At 44.2% G+C, this 21,360-nt stretch overlaps 2 protein-coding genes across 3 annotated transcripts; one reads left to right on the top strand and one right to left on the bottom strand.

Annotated features, from left to right (window-relative positions):
• Nucleotides 1–6,692: 6,692 nt before the first annotated feature.
• LOC123878539 (gametocyte-specific factor 1-like) lies at nt 6,693–16,792 on the bottom strand. 2 transcript variants are annotated; one of them, XM_045925755.1, is made up of 2 exons: nt 16,781–16,792; nt 6,693–7,149 (listed from the first exon to the last, which is right to left on the bottom strand). In XM_045925755.1, coding segments are annotated over exons 1-2 (315 nt in total). In that variant the 5' UTR covers nt 16,782–16,792; the 3' UTR covers nt 6,693–6,835. The 2 variants fall into 2 exon arrangements, with proteins under 2 accessions (XP_045781711.1, XP_045781710.1); XM_045925754.1 differs by lacking the exon at nt 16,781–16,792 and adding an exon at nt 7,736–7,901 and having other exon boundaries at nt 6,693–7,151.
• LOC123878538 (probable tyrosyl-DNA phosphodiesterase) lies at nt 8,663–20,806 on the top strand. Its single transcript, XM_045925753.1, has 15 exons — nt 8,663–8,820; nt 9,189–9,287; nt 9,755–9,911; nt 10,416–10,735; nt 11,114–11,293; nt 12,022–12,124; nt 12,470–12,589; nt 13,241–13,336; nt 13,901–14,071; nt 15,026–15,194; nt 15,615–15,717; nt 16,056–16,155; nt 16,762–16,966; nt 17,666–17,798; nt 20,796–20,806. The coding sequence occupies exons 1-14, from the start codon at nt 8,784–8,786 to the stop codon at nt 17,786–17,788; spliced, it is 1,983 nt and encodes a 660-aa protein (XP_045781709.1). The 5' UTR covers nt 8,663–8,783; the 3' UTR covers nt 17,789–17,798; nt 20,796–20,806.
• Nucleotides 20,807–21,360: the final 554 nt, after the last annotated feature.

Here is a 21,360-nt window from a genome sequence, read left to right as displayed (position 1 = left end):
GTGTCGGGGTGTTTAAGGGTGCAAGGTCCGCTGGCTTTCTTAATTTTAAGTGGCCACGAACTAACTCGCCGACTGTAATACCGCGACAAATCACAAACAGCTTCGTATTTGAACCAAGGGACGTAGGCCGAAAGCGTGGGCCCCCTTTAAAGCCCCCGACGGCGAGTAGATTACTTACCCTCTGCCCCCTGGTGCATCACTTCAATTTATTCAGCCCATAGTTCTAGTTTCAGCCCATTAGCGCCCCTGGATTGATTCACTTAAGGGGGTGTTTTTTGGGGCTGGGAAATTCTCTTCCCCGAAGGGCCCCTAAGCCCGCAGCTTCCAATCTCTTACAGTTAGCCCCCGAGTTCGGGCCTTGGACTTGACGAGCACTATCCTTCGGCCCATCACACTTGACCAAACGCGACCGTAACGACCCCTTGACCTTTGTGTCCCCGGATTCCGATCGGTCTTTAAAACATTCTTGACGAAATTACCTTAAAATCGCGAGCGTGACGGTGCGCTACGGCGCCAAATAAAAACCGATTTTATTAGTAGCTATTTTACTACTAGATGTCTGCAACAACATCGTCGAGCGTCAGCGGGCGGGCGTCGGCGAAGCCGTGCTCGCCAGCAAAACAAACAAGGAGGCTTGCCTCTATGGTACGTAGAGCTAATACCAAGACTTCCAAGGGAATGGCCTCCTCAAAACGGCCAGAGCGGGACCCTACGCCTGAGCAAGCCCCGCCTCTCAGGCTGAGGATCCCTGCCCCTTCGGAGGAGGACACCGACCGAGACGGAGGCACGTGCACCTCATCACCTGGTAGCGTTGGCTTTGAGAGCGCAGCTGAATCTCCAGTGGCTCAGGCGATAGGCGACTCCACAGAAGGGATCCCTAGTTCCGCAGAGTTCAGGAGTGCGGAAAGCTCTCCACAAACTGAGGGCAGTAGGGCGCGCAGAGGTAGTGAAGGTGACATTTTTCACACCACCTCTACTCCAATTCCGATAATAGAACCTGGGACGTCACCGGCCAAGCCACGGTCGGAGTCTTCCTTGCTGCGTATCAGAGCGCAGCTGAGAGCAGCGGCTGCAGCCGAGATAGAATGCAGTGTCCGGCAAGCCGAGGAGCCGGCAGATGAGGCAAGGGATGACTCCTTCATGTCGGATCTGTCAGCCGTCGGTGGAGGGGCGCTGCATGATATGCCTCGCCTTGCTAATACTCTCCTTCAGAAAACAAAAACCAGGCTGGAGGAGAGTAGAAACTTGCATAGAGACATCAGGGAGGATGTCATTAGCGGCTTGCACGGCCTCCAAGAAATGATCTTGCGCTTGGCAGACTCTCGTAACCGACATATTGCTGAAAAAGAAAAACAGCGGGCCGGATACGAGCGACGGCTAGCGCAAATGGAGGCCAAGCACGGTGCCTCACTCCTGGAAGTAGACAAAAGACATCTGGAGCTGATGGCTGAGGCTAAGCTCAAAATAGAGCACACGTTTAAAGAAGTCGAGGCAGTCAGACACTTGGTTTATGAGTTACAGGACCAGGTAAAGAAATATAGTGTGGGAACCGACCCAACGGCGCCATGCCCCGTCCTGGAGATGCGCAGGGTCCAAGAGGACATAGCAGCACTAAGATTGGACGTGGGAACGCTCACTATGACCCTTGAGGAGAATAAGGTGCAAGAACCAAGGGTCACTGAGCAACCGCAAGGAGCACCGTGGGCCCAGAAAACATTTGCAACAATATTGAAAACACCTAAGCCGTCGACGCAGCCAGGGCCGAATTTCCCTCTGCTGGTGGAGTCCGCCGACCCCCGGGATACCAGTGACGACGTAGTTAAAGCAATTAAATCAAGCGTAGACGTCATTGGACTAGGGGTTGGGGTCAGCTCCATCAGGAGACGGAAAAACCAAAAAGTGGTCCTGACCTGCGACTCAGCTGAAGGCAGGTCTAAGCTGCAAACAGCGCTGAAAGACGCCTCTCAAAAGTTAACTGTGGCGCAAATTACAACCAAACGCCCGCTCCTAAGGCTTCCAGGGGTCATTAACGACACTTCGGATGCACAGGTGGTGGAAGCGATCATGAGGCAAAATACAGGGACTCTGGGGGAAGCAGTGTTGCTGAATGAAAATATCAAAGTAGTGAGGAGAACTAAAGGGAGAACCAAAGACATTAGTAATGTCATAATCGAGGTCTCCCCTGGTCTCTATAAAACTCTCCTGGACATGAGATTGAGAATTGGCTATCAGGTGATTGTAGCACAAGACCAATCACCGATAGTCCAGTGCTACAAGTGCATGGGCTTTGGGCACTTCTCGAAGGAGTGCCGGGTTGAGGAGTCGTGCGGACATTGCGCGGGAAGTCACGACACGCGGCACTGTCCGAGAAGGGCGGAAACCCCTATTTGCATAAACTGCTCAAACAAAGACTGCTTTATGACGCAGTACAAGTTGTGGAAAGTGCCTATTACAATAAAAAGATATCAACCCTGGTGTCATTAGACATAGAAGGCGCGTTTGACAATGCCTGGTGGCCAGCTATCTTGAATCAGTTGATTAAGAAGAAGGTGGACCAGTCCCTCATCCTCCTAATAGCTGACTACCTTTCGTCCAGAGAAATAAGCATTAAATATGCAGGAGCTCTAGCATGCAGAACAACAAATAAAGGTTGCATCCAAGGTTCTACGTGCGGCCCCATCTTTTGGAACATTCTCTTGGACAGTCTATTGGAAGAGACGACTGGTCACGGAGTGCATGTGCAGGCATATGCCGATGACATCCTAATAATAAGCAACGCAAAGGACGGGGAGTCCATAGAAAAACTTCTGAACGACGTACTAGCCAGGATAAATATGTGGGGAAAGAACAATAAACTTAGATTCGCCCCTCATAAGACCCAAATCATGACGGTTACCAGGAAGTTAAAATACAAGGTACCTAAGGTAAAAATGGATGGTTTTGAACTACAAGAAACTGACACATTACGAGTACTTGGACTTACGCTGGATAAAAACCTAAATTATGTACAACACATAAAGGAAGTGACGGCCAAGTCCATAAAATTGTACAAAAAGGTTTCCAGAACAGCACGTGCACATTGGGGTTTAAGTCCGGAGATCCTCAAGACAATTTATATATCAGTTGTGGAACCAACTATGCTGTACGCAGCTAATGTATGGGCTGGGAAGAGCCAGACGGCCCAGGTGAAAGTGCTTCTCGATCGTGTTACAAGGACGTTTGGTATAACTATATGCAAAGCACATCGAACACTTTCCTTGGAATCCAGCGCTATACTAGCTGGTATATTGCCTTTGGATCTGAGAGCGGTTGAGAGGTCTACATTATACAGAGTCAGAAAAACAGGAAAGGAATTGGATCTACTGCCAGGTCGGGAAGCTGAAATTACCATAAGCCCATACGACCTTCCACATCCAGCGAAAAGACGGAGCATTAATTATGGACTGGTAGAGGACCGACAGGACCTGGAGAAGCTTCTGCAGTTGAAAATGCCCATAATTTACACAGACGGCAGCAAAATCGAAGGGAAGGTTGGGGCAGCCCTATCCTGTACCATTGAGGACAAGGAAATTCTTCAGAAAAAGTTGCCGCTGGCAAGCTACTGCTCCGTATATCAAGCTGAAGCAGTAGCGCTGCGCGAAGCGGTTAAGACAATGGTAAAGGATAGAAGATTCAGAAAAGCATTCATTTTGTCGGACTCTAGAGCCACTCTGGACAGCCTTCGGAACCCCTCAGCCCTACATCCAATCATTGCGGAAATAAAAGACCTTATAAGTAAGTTGAATGAGATGGAAGGGGAGGCACAGTTCTTTTGGGTGAAAGCACACATAGGAATAGTAGGAAACGAAAGAGCAGATGAGCTTGCCAAATTGGCGGCTACAAGCTGCAAAACTGTTCCTGTGTGTGACAGATTCCCTGTGTCCTTCGCCAAGCGTCTCATCAGGGACTCCACGCTCGACACTTGGCAGGCAAGATATGCCGAGTCGAACAAAGGAGCCACAACGAAGAAGTTCTTGCCTGACGTGAGACGGGCCTACAGGATAATCCGTTCGCTTAAGTTAGACAATAAAGTTGCTCAGTTATTCTCGGGGCACGGAGGTTTTCGAGCGTACCTACATAGATTTAAACTGGCACCTGATCCATTCTGCAACTGTGATGGAGAAACTCCACAGACAGTAGAGCACGTCATACTTGAATGCCCTAAATTTTTGAGGGACAGGTACGACTGTGAATGCAGGATGGACCAGGTGATTGCACTGAGTAACCTGGAAGAGTTACTAAGCGACAAGAACCACCGTGGCGTTTTTCTCGCATTTGCCTTGGAAGTGGTGAAGAGCACTGCGAGAGCCAATGGTTCAACGTCAGCTTAGGGCTACTGGTAGATTTGAAATGTAATTGTGGAGCTGAGGTTAAGTTAGGTATAATGATGTGGGCGCAATATAATATATAGTGTATCTGTATTATGTATGTAAAATATATATATTATGTATGTAAAAATGTATATATGTATATATACTAAATCATAGGTTTAAATTTTAAAATAGTAGTAGTAAAATATGGATGCAAAGTTGTTGCATAACTCATAGCAACAGGTAAGTGGGCCGCTGGTGGTTTTAGTGGGTAGTTCAATTTCTGGGAGTCCCACATACCCTGCCGGGACTTGCATCCTCCTCTTAAGACGATGCAGGTCTCGACAGGGATGCGTAAATGCATTTCCACCAGCGGGATATAAAAAAAAAAAAAAAAAAAAAACCTAACCTAACCTAACCTAACCTAACCTAACCTAACCTAACCTAACCTAACCTAACCTAACCTAACCTAACCTAACCTAACCTAACCTAACCTAACCTAACCTAACCTAACCTAACCTAACCTAACCTAACCTAACCTAACCTAACCTAACCTAACCTAACCTAACCTAACCTAACCTAACCTAACCTAACCTAACCTAACCTAACCTAACCTAACCTAACCTAACCTAACCTAACCTAACCTAACCTAACCTAACCTAACCTAACCTAACCTAACCTAAGTCGTATCTTCTACGCGTTTTCACTTGGAGGCAAGATTAGATTTTTACTGTTTTCTCATTCAGTACTATAACTAAGGACTATAACTAAGATTTAGGAAATTATCATCCTCAAATTCGCGCCATGATTCTAGCGGAAGAATTGTTTAAATGCCTAAAATTATTAGTCAATACAAAGATTTTTAGGATTCACATTGATAGCAATTTTTGCTTTAGGTTTCATGCGAAATTAAACCACAATACGAAAATTATTCCTACGCACAACACGATTTATCATTGCACGAAATGCAGGCGACCGAAGTCAGTGAATATCGTACGGTCATGAAAACAAGACGAGCATTAATTAGTCTTATCATACCATATGTACCATAAAATAGTATATATTTTTTACAGCTTAGTCTCAAAAATACTACCTATAATATTTCACTGGAGAAATGGTTGGCAACCCTAGTAACCATGATACTTTTTAAGACGGTAATTTTCCGCAAGATCAGCTCAGCTATGGAGTGGTGGAACGGTAACAGACGCTGCTCTATGCGGTGGGTTTCGCGTCACCACGGCGGCTCACTACCGAGCACGGGTCTTCTCACAGAATGAGAAAGGTCTGCCATAGTGTACCGCAGACGCAACGCACTTATGAAACACTAGGTGATGCCCCCGACTTCGTCCGCGTGGATTTAGGTTTTTTAAAATTCCGTGGGAACTTTTTAGTTTACCGGAATAAAAAATAAGCCTATGTTCTTCCCCGGGATGTAAGCTAACACTGTATCCATCAAAATCAGGTTCAACTGTTGGGCCGCGAAAAGCTACCAGACAGACAGACAGATACGCTTTCGATTTTATAATATTAGCATGGAAGTATGGATTATAAACTCCCAGGTATGCAGGTTTCCTCGCGATGTTATCCTTCAGTGTTAAAACAAAGTTGAAAAATCCAACCTCGGGGGGACCGGCGCGCGGCGTGGGATCCCGGACCCTGCGGCTCGGAGGCCGGTGACGTCCCACTGCGTCTCACATGGGTAATAGGAATACAGAAATAATTAGAGAATAGATATAATTCACACTTATTTATTGTTTTTACATAAAATATTAGTATTACAATTAGTATCAGTACAAAAGCAGTGCGCTCTACATACAAACGTAGTTTGGCTCTCATTTCAAATATTTAACCAACTACATAATGTATCTATTATTATTATCAATTGTCATTTAATTTTGTAGATACATTGTAGAAATTACTATTGGCAGTGGTTGTGATTTGCTAGATTGCTGTAAAAATAACCAGTTCCCAAGTTACATGAGTTTAAAAGATTTGTGTTTGAAATCCTTAGGACTCTATTAGTTTAGAACATTTTAACAGAAATCCTGCAAATCACAAACACAGGCTTTAGTTCTAAGAATATGTCTACAAAATTTCATTAATTTTGATTGATTTTACAGAATGTATTGTGGAGAGTGCGGTCAGGAAGTATTCGACCCTGTTTCCTTGTGTTTACAATAATAGAGGTATCGGACCCTGAGGCATTGCCGAGTTCTGTGCCTCTCCAAACACTGGTACTCGCCTACATTTTGTTTCCTCATTTTTAATATGCACCGCTAGAATATGAAATACTCTTCATGCGAAAACGGAAGTGCCTTCTCTGCGACTTTTGAATGGGCAGCTCCACCAGGCGTGCTCCACTTCAGGCTGCATTATCTTGTACTGTTTGGTGTGACTGCAGCAAGTGCAGGTCTATATAGTTAAAAATGAAGTAAGTATTGAAGGGAGAGCCAAACTGGGTTGGTGTGAGGCGCACTAGGGAGGAGTCAGTCCCACTGCTCGTCGTCGGGGTCGTTCTTGGCCATGTAGTCGCGCTTGAGCGTGGGGTGCGGCGTGGTGAGCGCGGCGGCGGCGCGCGCGGGCTTCTCGCAGCCCTTGGCCGTCAGCGCGGCGCGCGTGGGGCACGCCTGCACGTGCGCCGCCAGCTGCGCGTGCGGCATGCGGTGCGTGGCGTTGTAGGGGCAGATGGCGAGCGGCGGGTAGCGCTCCTCGCACTTCACCAGGTGGCGCTGGATGCGCAGCGCGGGCACGCGGTGCGAGCGCTCGTACGGGCACGTCACCCACTCCGCCTCCTCCGCCATGCTGCAACAACAACCCACTTCAACTGTCATCTGTTCATATCGTGAAACTGAATGCAAGGTGCTGACGCAATGGGTGTAGCTGTAAACAAAGACTTGATAGTTGTTGTTTAGAGCTAAATCACAATACATGCAGAATACGGCACAGTACAGTACAAGTACACCTTGCTATCACTAAACATAAACAGGACACTAGCGAGCATCAGTTTGTTTAGCTTAGATTAAATACCTTGCTAAGTTTATAATCGGAGCGCAACGCAACATAGACCAATACTTGTATCGGTGTTCAACTTCCAAGAACTGTCTTCACTGTGTGTGTTACTCTTATCCACGTTTTACAACATTGAATGATTGTAATGAAATGCAATTATTGGAACAATATTTGAACTGAGGGACTCATTAATAGATAAAAGTTCGTTTATGAACGAGTTTTTTTTTTTTGTTTATTTGTTTTGTTTCACAAAGGGCAAAACGCATCGCATGTCTAAACTAAATATCTTTTATTGTTCTTCTTAAACTAGAGCTTACTTGTTAGTAATGATGAACAATAAAAAATAGTATGTTCCTTGATTTTAAGTAGGTACTTACACTGAGAACTGGATGGATCAGCGGCAGCAGTGGCAGCCGGCACAGAACAGGTTTTACTAATCCTGTGGGGAAATCACCAGCTACAAATTGTAATTGTAGATTCAAGTCATTCAGGCACAAAAAGCATGGAAAAACGGATAACGAAAACAGGCAACAGGAAATAGAAATCTAATATAATCCTACTCTATGATAGAAATATAAGAAATTCGAAACAGGCTGTAACGAATTCGAAGAAAAAATGCCTTTTTATTTATTTTAATTTACAAAGCACAGACCACGAATCCGGAGACAAAGTGCTCCTGTGTCAGTGTCAATGTCAAGTGTGGCACATGCACAGATTAGGTATTAGTTACTACGTAAGGCACATGGCACCAGCAGGGCGACCGGCTAAAAATGTATCAATCATTAAAGGACAGCATCAATGTCAAAACATGGTATTTAGCCAATGGGATTGGCCAAAAACCATGTTTTGACATTGATGCTGTCCTTTAATGATTGATACATTTTTAGCCGATCGCCCTGCAGCATGGGCCATGGTAGCGCGATCAGTGTTGCTAACTCTATAAGTTCAATTTTCATTAGCCGTCACGAGTAACATTGTAATCTTGTCGGACGAAACCGCCGAGTTTCTTGCTGGTTCTTCTCGGTAGGAACGGCATTCCGAACCAGTGGTAGTATTTTGACGATTCAAGAGCACTTGTAAAAGTTTAATTGAATAAAAATATTTTGAATTTTTTTTTTTGAATTCGAGAATCCATGTTGATTCTGAATGTGATCAATGTTACCCATCTACTCTAGCTGTCTAGCCCATTGTAGACTTATAGAACATCAGAAACATGATAGAAACACAGAAATCATACACCGGTAAAAACTAAAAACCGTAAAAATTGCAAAAACGTAGAACGAACTGTAATGTTATCTTGCTGTCATCAGCTGTTTTTGAAAGTTGAATTAACCATAGATGATACAAGTTGAAAACAGAAAACAAGTTAATAATAAAAACAGAAAATAGTTAGAAAAACTTACTTGATGCACTTCGAACCGCACAATGAATAATTCTAATAAGCGGATGAACAGAATGGACGGTAAGAAATAAGAGTTCTTCCATTTTCTCTGTTGATATAGGTACCTACTTAAGTTCAAAAGATTTAAGTAACCTTTTCTCTCAGTATTTCCCTTGTTAAATAGTAGTCCAGCAATATTAAATAGAAGCTTTTCTCAGAAATCTTCTAGATTGGTTCACCGGTTCATTCGATGAATACCAGGCAAACAAAAACACGGTCAGTGTAGTATAACTAGCTGACCTGTGCTGGCTTTGCTCGGGTTTCATTTTTGCAACTCCTTTCGTAGCAGCAGTCTACGTCATAGAGGAACCTGCGTGTGAAACCTCAAGCTTGTAGAGGGAGTAGCTGTCAGTCAGTCAGTCAGTGTATCCTTGTGTTTGATGCTGCAGGTGACCAGAGTGCCAAAAGAGTGAAGAAGGAGTGCAGCTACGGCGCCGCGTGCTACCGCCTCAACCCCGCGCACTTCCGGGAGTACAGCCACGCGCACCGTGAGTACAGCCGATGGAAAAGCTGCATCGATCATTGTTATAATCTCCCTCCAACGTAGTTAATTATCACCATTTCATTGATTATTATCTTAAAAATTCAACAATTGAGAATTAAATACACAAATAAATAAGTTCATTTATTGAGCAAAACATAAGCTTTAGTTAGATCTGCATATTAAATGTATTACTTGTAAATGTACTTATTATTATCTTAATCTAAAAGTTAGGTATACACAGAAAATCAACTGTAGATATAAGACCTGTGTTTCAGGCGCTATACTATTACCTATTATGAATTAACCAGTCTATAATGGTAGTAGGCTAACGTGGAAGGGGTATGGAAGTTCCATTAAACCCATAACCCTTTGGTATATGCCCGGGACGGAGCCCCAGACCTCCAATTAGGAGGCGGAGATCTTAATCACTAAGCTATCACAGCCAGTGCCTACCCTCTACTCGTGTTTCAGTGGAGTCCATCCTGGATGCTTGGAGTGGCTCAGGAAGCTTCGAGGTCCCCGATGAGCACAGTTTGCAGCGGAGCACCATCACTGAGCAGCTAAACATCCTCCTCGAGAAGAAGCTGTATGAGCCCAGAACCAATAATGCAGGGCAGGAGAAAGACAGGCGAGTGTGTTTCATTTAATCTCTATCTTACTATGTAAAAATCATCTATCTGTTCACCTATTATGTACAACTACTTTCCATACATATCTGATTAATTGAAACTTTGTACAGTTGTTGTCGCTACTTGCGTTTCTGATATGATACTATCCCTACACAATAGGTGACGAGTAAGGTGCAATGCAATGCACACAAGGCATAAGTTAGTAATTAAATGTATAAAAGTTTCTAAACTGACTGACATATATCAACATAAAACTGTTGGGTCTACAAAGAGGTTCTCTTTTCTAGCAGGTGGTTCTCTCTACAATATAGACCTCCACTGAGCTGGCACTAGCTGCTCCTGCAAGTGAGGCTAAGGGCATACATTACAATACATCTGACTAGGAAGTAACTTCCTGGTTTAGTTTGCGGTGTAAAACTAGATAGTTACTTAAGTCATGGTTAAGTGTTGTTTAACTGCAGGTTTAGCTCATGCAGTGCTAACATAATGTTACTTTTGTGTAGTGCTTGCAGTAGCAGTGCCCTTCACAGGCAACCAGGGACGTACAAACAAGACAGCCCTCGTGTCACACCAGTGAAGACAACCACAAGTGTACCAGGGACTGCAGACACTAATGTAACACACACACATAAACATAACAGTGTTAAAAGTGAACTAGACAAAAGTGAGTCAGTAAAACAAAGTGAAACAAGTGAACTAGTGAAGGAAAATAAAAGAAAAGAAACAATGAATGAAAGTGGAAAAAATGAAAAATTAAAAGCAGGAAGTTCAAACAGAGAGAAAAGCGTGTCTCCCACACCGGGCCTGGGAGCGAGGATTAGAGGTAACATATTACATTGTGGATGCGTGTGAAAATTCCACTATGCTGAGAATCATAAGTTTTCAGGAGACTCCTATAAACTTAAATTTTTGAAAAATATGCTTTACTTTTAGATCAAAATCAGATAGGTAAAAAGATTATCTCTTGAACTAGCACATACAGCATACTATATAGCGAATGTTGCGCACAGTGATGATATCTAGCTAAGATATTTACAATTATAAACATATAAGTGTAGATATATTATTATAGATACATTGTTACTTATTAGTTGGTAACATCGTGCAAAAAGTGACATCTCAAGGGAGCCACGACCCTCAATGTTGAGGGATTGACGCGAGAAGAAGAAGAATGTTTTGAACATGTGATTCTGTCTGCTAGACTCGTCGTACCGGCCCGTGGTGGCGCCCGCGCGGCGCGCGGAGGACTACCTGAAGGTGGTGCTCCCCCGCGGCCGCATGCAGCACAAGCACGACGCCGCGGCGCCCTACCACGTGTTCTACACCACCATCACGGCCGCCAAGCAGACCCACCACCAGCCCTACTCAATCACCTTCCTGGGTGAGTCTCATTGTTTCTCTACCACGCACTGGTGTCTGCTCACTACTGACTGCCAGGAGTGATTTTAGGGTTCTGTACTTCAAAAAGAAAAACAGAACCCTTGTAAGATCACTTTGTTGTCCATCGTGTCTGTCAAGAAAACCTATACGGTACTTCCTGTTAACCTAGAATCATGAAATTTGGCAGATAGGTAGGTTTCATAGCACAAGTAAAAAGAAAAACACAAAAAATCTACAGGGTGTTAGTCACGGATAAAGTGAGACACAGTAGTCCGAGGCCTTGATCTCGTGGCAAATGACGAGCACGATGACCCGTCGACACGGGACCCTAACTACGTGCGCCAGTTCGGGTCGCTCCCTCGTCCCGCACTTACCGCACGATGACTCTGTCTGTACAGCTTCGTGCAATGTCATATCCTTACTTTGTGACCATGGATGTATAAATACTCTCTGTGACTAAATATTTTCCTAAGTATTTTCACTCTTTGAATGAGTATTTCACTCAGAGACTAAGTATTTTCATCCTGGGACTAAGGCTGAAATCTATAGAGCGCACTTTGACTTTGCTTAGACTTAAGACACTGTTAAAACGAGACAGCGCTATACCGCCGGCGTAAATCTTGCTCGTTTTAACTGAAACTAAGTCTAAGTAAAATCAAAGTGCGCTCTATAAATGTCAATCTAAGAATTTTCATCCTGTGAGTAAGGTGAGTAAGTATTTTCCCTCAGAGTTGCTGGACGCAAGTTTGGGCGAGCTGCAGAGTTCTCTGCAGATCAACTTCATGGTAGAACCAGCCTGGCTGCTGGCGCAGTACTATTTTGCGGGCTACAGGTAAATATATAGAAACAAGATAAAAATTGTGTGTTGATTCAGATTAATTGATTTTTTAATACGAGAGATATTTTAAAAGAAACAGTATTGGAATACTGCATCATCTGAGGAGCGAGTTGGTAGAACTAAATTAGGTAATACTTTACTCAGTAATTACTCAGTTTGCCATTAGGGTAGTAACTAGCCACGGCCGAAGCCTCCCACCAGACCAGATATTTAGGAATTCCAAACCCCTGTTGGGAATCGAACTCGGGACTGATAAAACCACAGCGCTTACCACTGGGCTAGGGAAGCCGTCAAGGGAAGGGTTCAAGAAAGAATGGATGATGATTGAGACATTTGCAGCGCGAAGAAGCTGACCATCTTGTACGGCGAGGAGTGCGACGACATGAAACAGCTGGACAAGAAGCCGCACGTGGACGCTGTCCGGGTTCAGATGGCCACGCCCTTCGGCAAGCACCACACGTGAGCACACACACACCCACATACACGCACATATACACACACACACACACACACACACACACACACACACACACATACACGCACACATACACACACACCCACATACACGCACACACACACACACATACACCCACATACACGCACGCACACACACACCAATTACTACTATAAGTATGCATTGTTACGGCTGTACTCACTTATTTACTTTGACTAAATATGTGAGTATAGCCATAACAATTTATACTTACACTAGAAATCACTCGTTATAGTTTAAACATCAAAACATTATACTAGTAGATTCGCCTCAGCTATTTGAATGTGACTTGTATGTTGATATTTAGTCAAATGATTTTCTATGTACAGCTCTCCTTGTCCTTGTCAGTTTGAGTGGCGGTACACTGCCGTGTGACGTAATCAGCGACTGGTCGACACACTCAGTGTTCCAGTTAGCACGGCGGTTGATATTTCAACAAAGCTATAAAGCGCAAAAGTATTTGTCGCTTTGTGGGTCTGTCCTTCGATCATGTTGCGACCGATCGAATGGATTCTTCAAAGACATCAGAAGAGAGAAATGAAATGGTTCCCAGGGGATTTGTTACACGCCACACAGCATTTAGTCCCAATGCAGCTAAGGTGAATGTTCGGTTGCAGGAAGCTGATGCTGCTGTGCTACGAGGACGGCTCCGTGCGCGTGGTGGTGTCCACCGCCAACCTGTACCAGGACGACTGGGACAACCGCACGCAAGGGTACTGTATTTCTATTAAGAAGATACTTATATTGCAGAGAGTGTGCTAAGGAGCTATTCCCTTGCCGTTTCACTATCGAATCTCGAGACATCATCAAGGTCTTCCTCATTTCCAATACGCATTGTTAAAATATAGAATGTCCTTCTGGCTTCCGTTTTCCCCGCCAGCAAAAAAAGAGTTAGTAGACAGGCGTTCTCTATCTTAAGCTGCATTATCTCCTGTTTTGTGTGATTGCAGTCAAACGCATAGCATATATTATTATCAACAACAAAGGATAGCCACAGCGGGACATAGGTCTGCCACACGCCACGGTCTTGTACGGGTTTACCGCTATGAAATGCGTTTGTGTGCATCCCGCCCGGAAGCGGGCAGTTCATGTGGGACTCACCGGCCGACTCAGTGCCAGAGCGCTGCTGGGAACACCGAAGCAATCAACCGCGACCCGGCCAGCGACGTCCGCCGCCCAACCAATAGCGGACGAATGGCGCGAAAAAAATGATATTTTTGGGCAAGGTCATCGTCGTCACTTGTAAAACTGGCAGTACATGTGGAGCTGGTTGGCAGGTTGTGGTTCAGCCCGCGCTGCGCGCCGCTGCCGCGCGCCGCGCCGCCGCACGCCGGCGACTCGCCGACCATGTTCAAGCGGAGCCTGCTCAAGTACCTGTCGCACTACCGCCTGCCCAACCTCGTGTGCTACACGGAGCGCGTCAAGCGCTGCGACTTCAGCCACATCAAGTACGTATGCTGTCGCCCACTGCGCAGGCACTATCACCTTTTACTGAGACGTCAAAAGTGTCAATTGATATATCGCCTACTGCGCAAGTTCAAGGTTGCCTTTTGACGTGCACCATCAAGTGCAGCTTACATGAATAACGTACCAGGAACTATGCTCTCCTGGTAGAGTAGGGAGCTGGGCTCAGACAATGGTACTGATTCTGAGCACAACTAAATTTTAAAACTTAGCGTCTTATTCTTACCAATGTAGGTAATATGAAAAGGACAGACAGTTCGATAGTTTTAAAAATTCTGATGTCAAACCTCGTGACTTTAACAAGCCTGTGGTTTCAAGTAGCGTGCACTAAAATTCAAGTGTCTTCAAATGTAGAATTCATGTTCCGTCATTCTTTAGTAACATAAAAAAGATGCAGATGTAGTTTAGAGAAAGACAGCAGCGAAAATGATTATTTTAACCAAAAATAAGATAAATATTCCACAAAATTGGACGAGTCCGGCGCAGTGCGATCGAACGGAGTGTATTTTTGTTGGTGCGCGGCGGAGCGGCCACGCCGTGCGCTGCCCCGCGCACTGCGCGCCGCGTGCTCGCAGCTGCGCGCGCCACGCACGGGTGACGGGTCTCGCGCTGGGCGGTCACACTCTGACGCAATTTGTTAAGAGCTTCCGAGACGATCAACCGACTTGATAGCGAGCACGTCATTTCGCATTGCTCGCTCGAGCTGCTCGAGCCAGCAAGAGGCACTGTTCTCATTTCTCGACCACTGTGCGAACGTCTGCGTCGCGGCAAGCAAAAATCGTATCAGACACGGAGCAAGCACGACTCAAGCATCGAGCAAACTTTATAAACAATCAACATGCTGGTTCTAAATCTTCGTGCTTGTCATCTTGATGGCTTGATGGTGTTGGAAGGTGTTTGCGTTTGAGCAGTTAGTAGGTGGTCCCCTTCTGGCGCAGCGTGTTCCTGGTGGCGTCGGTGCCGGGCTCGCACTTCGACCTGGAGTGGGGCATGGCGCGCGCGGGCGCGCTGCTGCGCCAGCACTGCGCTGTGCCCGCCGACGAGAGCCGCGCGTGGCCGCTGGTGGCGCAGGCCAGCAGCCTGGGCAGCTACGGCGCCGAGCCCAAGGTAACGCGCCTCACGAGTGATGTGCGGGAGACTCCGCTCGGCCGCCGCTAAGCGACGCTGCTTCACGCTGTAGCGGGCGCTGGCGTCATCTGTGAAAACGAACCAAGTACACCCAGCTGCCGCGTCACCCTAGCTGTTGATGCTTGTGATAGGCGTCGAGAATAACTGAAACTTTAAAGTATAACTGATGATGTGTGACTACTTTCAAAGAACGTTCGTTTTTGTTCCCCTCTGTCTTTTATAAAAAGACACTTTGTAACTTTATAAAGTTACAGCAAAATAAACATATTATTTAAAGTTGTTTTTCCAGTATTACTGAATTTTATTTTACGACGATTTTGTCAAATATCCTAGCTAAATCACAGTCTAAATGTTAACCCGGGAGAAATAGCGCGATGGACATGACGTGATGTGTTGCAGCTGTGGCTGACGGGCGACTTCCTGCACCACTTCACCAAGGTCAAGACTCCGCCGCAGACGCTCACGCAGCCGCCGCCGCTGCAGCTCATCTACCCATCGCTGGGTGAGTTCATGTGGTCGGTGGGAGGCTTCGGCCGTGGTTACTTACCATGTGTAAGCAGCACGCATTGATTTTTGAACTGCATTATGAATTTAATCTTTTAATACAATGACATCAACTTATTTCTACAAGCAAAACATCACAGAGAACTCTCAGGCATGCAAGTTTCTTCACGAGGTTTTCCTTCAAATCAAATGTTTCATTCGAAAACACAACTTCGAAAAGTTGATGCGGCCCAACGTTCAAGATCTTACTGTAAAAAATGTTTCAGCAAATAAAAAACTCTAAACTCTAAACTCTAAAGAGACTACGAGTAAAGCTCAACGCACACGTGTTTGCAGAGAACGTGCAGCGCTCGCACGACGGGCTGCTGGGCGGCGGCTGCTTGCCGTACGCCGCCGACTGCCACGCCAAGCAGCCCTGGCTCAACGACTACCTCTAGTGAGTCTCCCTACTGACACGCTACGTTCTAGCGCGGCGGAACCTCAACGTCGCCAAGTACATGCCTCGTCCGTTGCCAAATTACACTTTCTGATTTGATCACGTAGAGACCTCCCACTCAGCGGACAAACGACATCGAACGAGACGCACGGAGCCGCTGCGTGTGGAAGTCTCTATGGGAGCTATGTCCAACTGTGAATGTCTACCAGTTGTTGATGATGAACTTTTTATGTTTCAACAGTACTACTAAGAGAAAATGGTTTTGTCGCGGGAAAACAACCGTTAAAACATGTTGTGAGCATAAGCAGCAGCGAGGCTTCTCCGTTTGACTTGAGTCACGTCGGGGTGTAAGGTGCTGCAAATGAGTGAACGACCCGATGGTTGTTATAGGACTGACTTTTGTTTCATGTAACACATTGGTATACATTATAAAAGTGCTTATAAGCTATTGTTACACTGTACAGGGGGTATGCGCCCTGAGCGTGGCGCGGCGCAGGAAACTACGCTTCTCTGGTAAATTTCTCTAAGCTGCTTTGTTGGCCCAGAGCCTCGAATGTTGTCGCATTGACAAATGCAAGTGGAGTACAGGGTGATTGTGTTCACCAGCCAATGGCGCGCGGAGCACTCGTGCCGCAGCCGCGCCATGCCGCACATCAAGTCGTACTGCCGCTGCCGCGACGCGCGCGCCGCGTTCTACCTGCTGACGTCAGCCAACGTCAGCAAGGCGGCGTGGGGCAGCGTCAACAAGGGCAACAAGGCGCTGCGCCTCATGAGCTACGAGGCCGGGGTGTTGCTGCTGCCCAGGCTCCTCGTGAGTACTATCATCATATCAAGTCGTACTGCCGCTGCCGCGACGCGCGCGCCGCGTTCTACCTGCTGACGTCGGCCAACGTCAGCAAGGCGGCGTGGGGCAGCGTCAACAAGGGCAACAAGGCGCTGCGCCTCATGAGCTACGAGGCCGGGGTGTTGCTGCTGCCCAGGCTCCTCGTGAGTACTATCATCATATCAAGTCGTACTGCCGCTGCCGCGACGCGCGCGCCGCGTTCTACCTGCTGACGTCGGCCAACGTCAGCAAGGCGGCGTGGGGCAGCGTCAACAAGGGCAACAAGGCGCTGCGCCTCATGAGCTACGAGGCCGGGGTGTTGCTGCTGCCCAGGCTCCTCGTGAGTACTATCATCATCCAACACATCCTCTTCACATTCCATCGATTATACAATTTGGCAGGTAGCAATGTCTTACAGCAAAAGTAAAGGAAGAAATTCGAAAACTGTGACATCACAACAAAGTGTTCACAACTAAATAACATGTTTACTTAAATCACGTGATAGATGGCGTTGTTCGTTGTTTACTTGCAGTGTTGGAAATTGTAATAGCGTTGTGTTCGTCCTTGGATTCGCAATACACCTGCATACCCCTAGTACAAGCGGTGGATCTATTTTATTACCCGCGGGTATGTGTGGAAACAAACAGACGTGTTTGTGAGCCTTGACCCGTTCGTTTTGCTCCCCAGATCAACGAGGATTTCTTCCCGCTGGGCGAGGGCGCGCACAACCGGCTGGTCATCCCCTACGACCTGCCGCCCACCAAGTACAGCGCCGACATGTCGCCCTGGGTGCAGGACCATCTGTATTGAAACTGTGATAGTCCAAGTTAATCAAACCAAAATCAAGAAAATATAATTTTGTTAATTATGATGTATTGTTTTATTTGTCACGAATTACCTACCTATTATTGACGTCACTCAGAAAAGCAGGTATTATTTAAATATTTTTATCGAATTATTGGAATGTCCTCTCATTACCAACACAAAAAAACACAAGTTCAATGTGTAAAGGTAATCCGAGAGTCTTAATCTAAACAAACTAATGCCAAAATAAATAATTTAATTAGAGCGTGATTGCTATCACGACATCTAATTATTCAGTTCACAATCCAAATACCGAAAATATGCGATATCGCTCCGAATCTCAGAAGGAGACTGAACTAAAACCTTCAAAACACCCGTATTTATGCAAGTTTAATCTTGTTGGCCTCCTAGGAACAGATTGTATGACATCGAATGAGCCAAATATCGATTTTATCATTACCTGCCTTTTTATCATTATTTTATCATTATCTACCTGCATTAGAAAAATTAATAATTTTATATTATTGTTGACAATTCAAATCAACTTTTTAAAAATAACCTTACACTATTTAATTTTTTTTATAAGTGCTTTGACATTATGCCGGCAATCCACCCGATCTGAGGCTGTCTGGAAGAGAACGCTATTTAGCGATAAGACCGCCTTTCTGTATTTGCATTTTAATTTTTTTTTTTTTTTTTGTAACCCGTCATTTGTGTTGTGTTGTCATCCATCATCAGGCGCAGACGCGGGTGTAACGAGCTTGAGAGACGATCAAGCATGTATTTCATTCCGTTCAAAAACGGAACGCAACCGTCAAGCTGACATGTCGCAAAATCAGCTGTTCCTTATATTTAATTAAATTTTAAGTAAATTTATATAGAAACATGTGAAAAACTAGTGTGAAACTGTTATTAATAATTAAATATTGTAATAAATCGTGACATGTCACTGTAAATAAGCGATACAACCAGAACAAGGACTCGAGAACGGAGGGCGGCTGCGGAGTGTTTGAAAACTAACTTCTTTAACCCGGGGAGTATTGCTTTTAGTGCCTAATTTATTCTATGTTTTATGTATTTGAATGTTGTTTTACATAATTAGGTTAGGTACTACACTCACAACTCTCTCATTTACTCGACAACATCGAGCTACGCCCCTTCTCACATTAGGCAAAACCTTCTCCACTTACTTGACAAATAGTGGAAGTATAGTGAGAGAATAACGAATACTGCCTCAGACAACACTAACATTACACAATACTTACACGCAACTCTTCATTTTCTCGATAATATCGAGTCTCGTCCCTCCTCACACTAGGCAACAACCTTTCTCCACTTACTTGACAAACAGTGGAAGTATAGTTGGAGAATAACGAATACTGCCTCAGACAATACTAACATTACACAACACATAATAAATACTAAGTCCATAGCTAAATAATAACCTTTAAAAATAAATAGGTACAAAGTGCACACCTTATTATGGTATAATCTTTTGGTGCAGCTAGTGTTGGTATAGACACACCAAATTATTCATATAATGTTATCTCTCTAAGTCTGTGAATCTTTGTCCTTTTTTCTCTGTTTTCTAAGACCTTTTTGTCTCATATCTGTAAACTTTTATTTCTGTTTTCCTTCACTCACACATATTATTTGGTGTGTTTCAGGAATTTACATACACAATGGCACCCACAACCAGGAGAGCCGCAGTAATAGAGGAGCAAGAGAAACTAAGAAATGCCCTCCGGGAACTAAAGTCACTCAAACAGCTAAATGAACAGTTGTTGAAGGAACAAGAGGACAGTGAAGTTGAGTTAAGAGCCATTATTGCCAAGAACACTCAATTAAAGGCTGAACTAGCTGACTTGAACAAAGTTCATACTCTAGTACTCGACGAACGGGACCAACTTCAGAATGCTGTTGGCTCTTTCAATGAGTGCATTCAAACATATGAGGACGCTCTTAAAAAGATTTCTACATTGGAGGATGAATTGAGCAGAGCTCAAATAACAATTGAGGACCTTCAGTCTCAAATACAAACTTATGAAACTCGAGCTACCTACAGTTTGTATGATGAACTGCTTGCTTCATCCTCTACACCACCGGTGTTGACTATTGATTTGACTTGTGACAGCCCTTCCCCAAGCAGTAATAAGCCACTTAAAAATTCTAATTTAAATCTATATAGCCATAAAAAATTGAAAAAATATATTAAAATTAGCAGAATAATTAAAAAAACCAAAAATTTAATAAAATTGCAAAACGCCCATACTAAAAACATAGCATTGCGTAAGGAACGTTCACATCTGTTAAACAAACTTAAATCTTATTGTTCAACTATAAGAGACATTCAAGAAACATATGACTTGAATGTTCAATGCCTAAATGAGAAAATTTCAAATTTGAATGATTCTTTAAAATATATTTCTGATAAGTATGAGCAGTCACAAAAACAGATCCATGATCAAATACTGGTGGCTGACGAGTTGTTGGCCCTAGGTGCACACAACATGGCTCGTTTTGAGTCATTAACAAGTAAATGTCAATGTACTCAAGGTGTGGCTATGGTTGACAATCATAGTAATAGTATATTGCTTACGGACAATTTGGATACTAGTCCGGGGCAATGTACACCAAGTAATGTAGAAATGCCTTCATCTTTGGATGCAAATCTTTCTTTGAAACCTAAGAGACAAACTATAATCATATCGGATAAGTTAGGTAGTGAGTTTGGATCCCTTTTGAGCTACCATGTTCAACACTCAGTGATTAATAGATGTTCACCGGGGGCTAGTTTGGACTATTTAATTGATAGTTTAAAGGAAGAAAATTTGGACAGCAACACAAACATTATTATATTGTTTGGGGACGGTTTAAGGGTCAAAAATTATGACATATCAAAATGTTTTGGAAAATTACTGGAATTACATTCCAAGACGAACTGTAAATTTATTATGTGTGCTTTTCCTTACTCTAGCACACTAAGTAAAAAACAAAACAATTATATATACAGATTGAACTTAAAACTGTATAACTTGACAAACTGTCATAGTGACACTTTATTTTACTTTGATACAAATAAGTTTACTTCTAAGTTTCAATTGATCGGTGATAGTATGTATCTTCCGAGAAAATGTAAGACAAGGATAGCGTCACTATTAGCATATAATTTAAAGGAGCCAGTTACAAGTGTTGTAACTAAGTCTTTTGACACTTTTACAAACTGTACTTCTAGTACTAATATTCTTTGTATTGACTCGAGTACTTCTAGTACTAATATTTCTATTATTGACTCAAGCAATAGTTTATGTACTATTAGGGACCCTATTGCTTGTTTAAACTAGATAGTAAGACAACGGAGGAGCTCTGTAAAATGAATACTGTACATCAAAACATACAGAGCCTCACCGGCAAAGATAGCCAAAATTTAAAACTAAGTAGTGATACAACAGACAAGCACTGTATTATTAATCTTGTACACCAAAATATACAGGGCTTGTCTGGAAAAGAATATGAAATTGAACTTTTTATAAAAAAATTAGATATTGATATTCTATGCCTTACTGAGCATTGGCTCA

Source organism: Maniola jurtina, chromosome 26 (assembly GCF_905333055.1).
Source record: "Maniola jurtina chromosome 26, ilManJurt1.1, whole genome shotgun sequence".
In the NCBI taxonomy this organism is placed as follows: Eukaryota; Metazoa; Arthropoda; class Insecta; order Lepidoptera; family Nymphalidae; genus Maniola; species Maniola jurtina.
Note: the sequence above shows the minus strand (reverse complement) of the source record. Positions and strands in the feature narration are given on the sequence as shown.

Bases quoted from the DNA above. Each gene is read 5' to 3' on its own strand.
- LOC123878538 (XM_045925753.1), top strand. From the start codon at position 8,784: ATGAATAATTCTAATAAGCGGATGAACAGAATGGACG. The intron at 10,736-11,113 runs GTAACATATTAC...TCTGTCTGCTAG, and splicing joins CCTGGGAGCGAGGATTAGAG to ACTCGTCGTACCGGCCCGTG. The intron at 11,294-12,021 runs GTGAGTCTCATT...ATTTTCCCTCAG, and splicing joins CTACTCAATCACCTTCCTGG to AGTTGCTGGACGCAAGTTTG.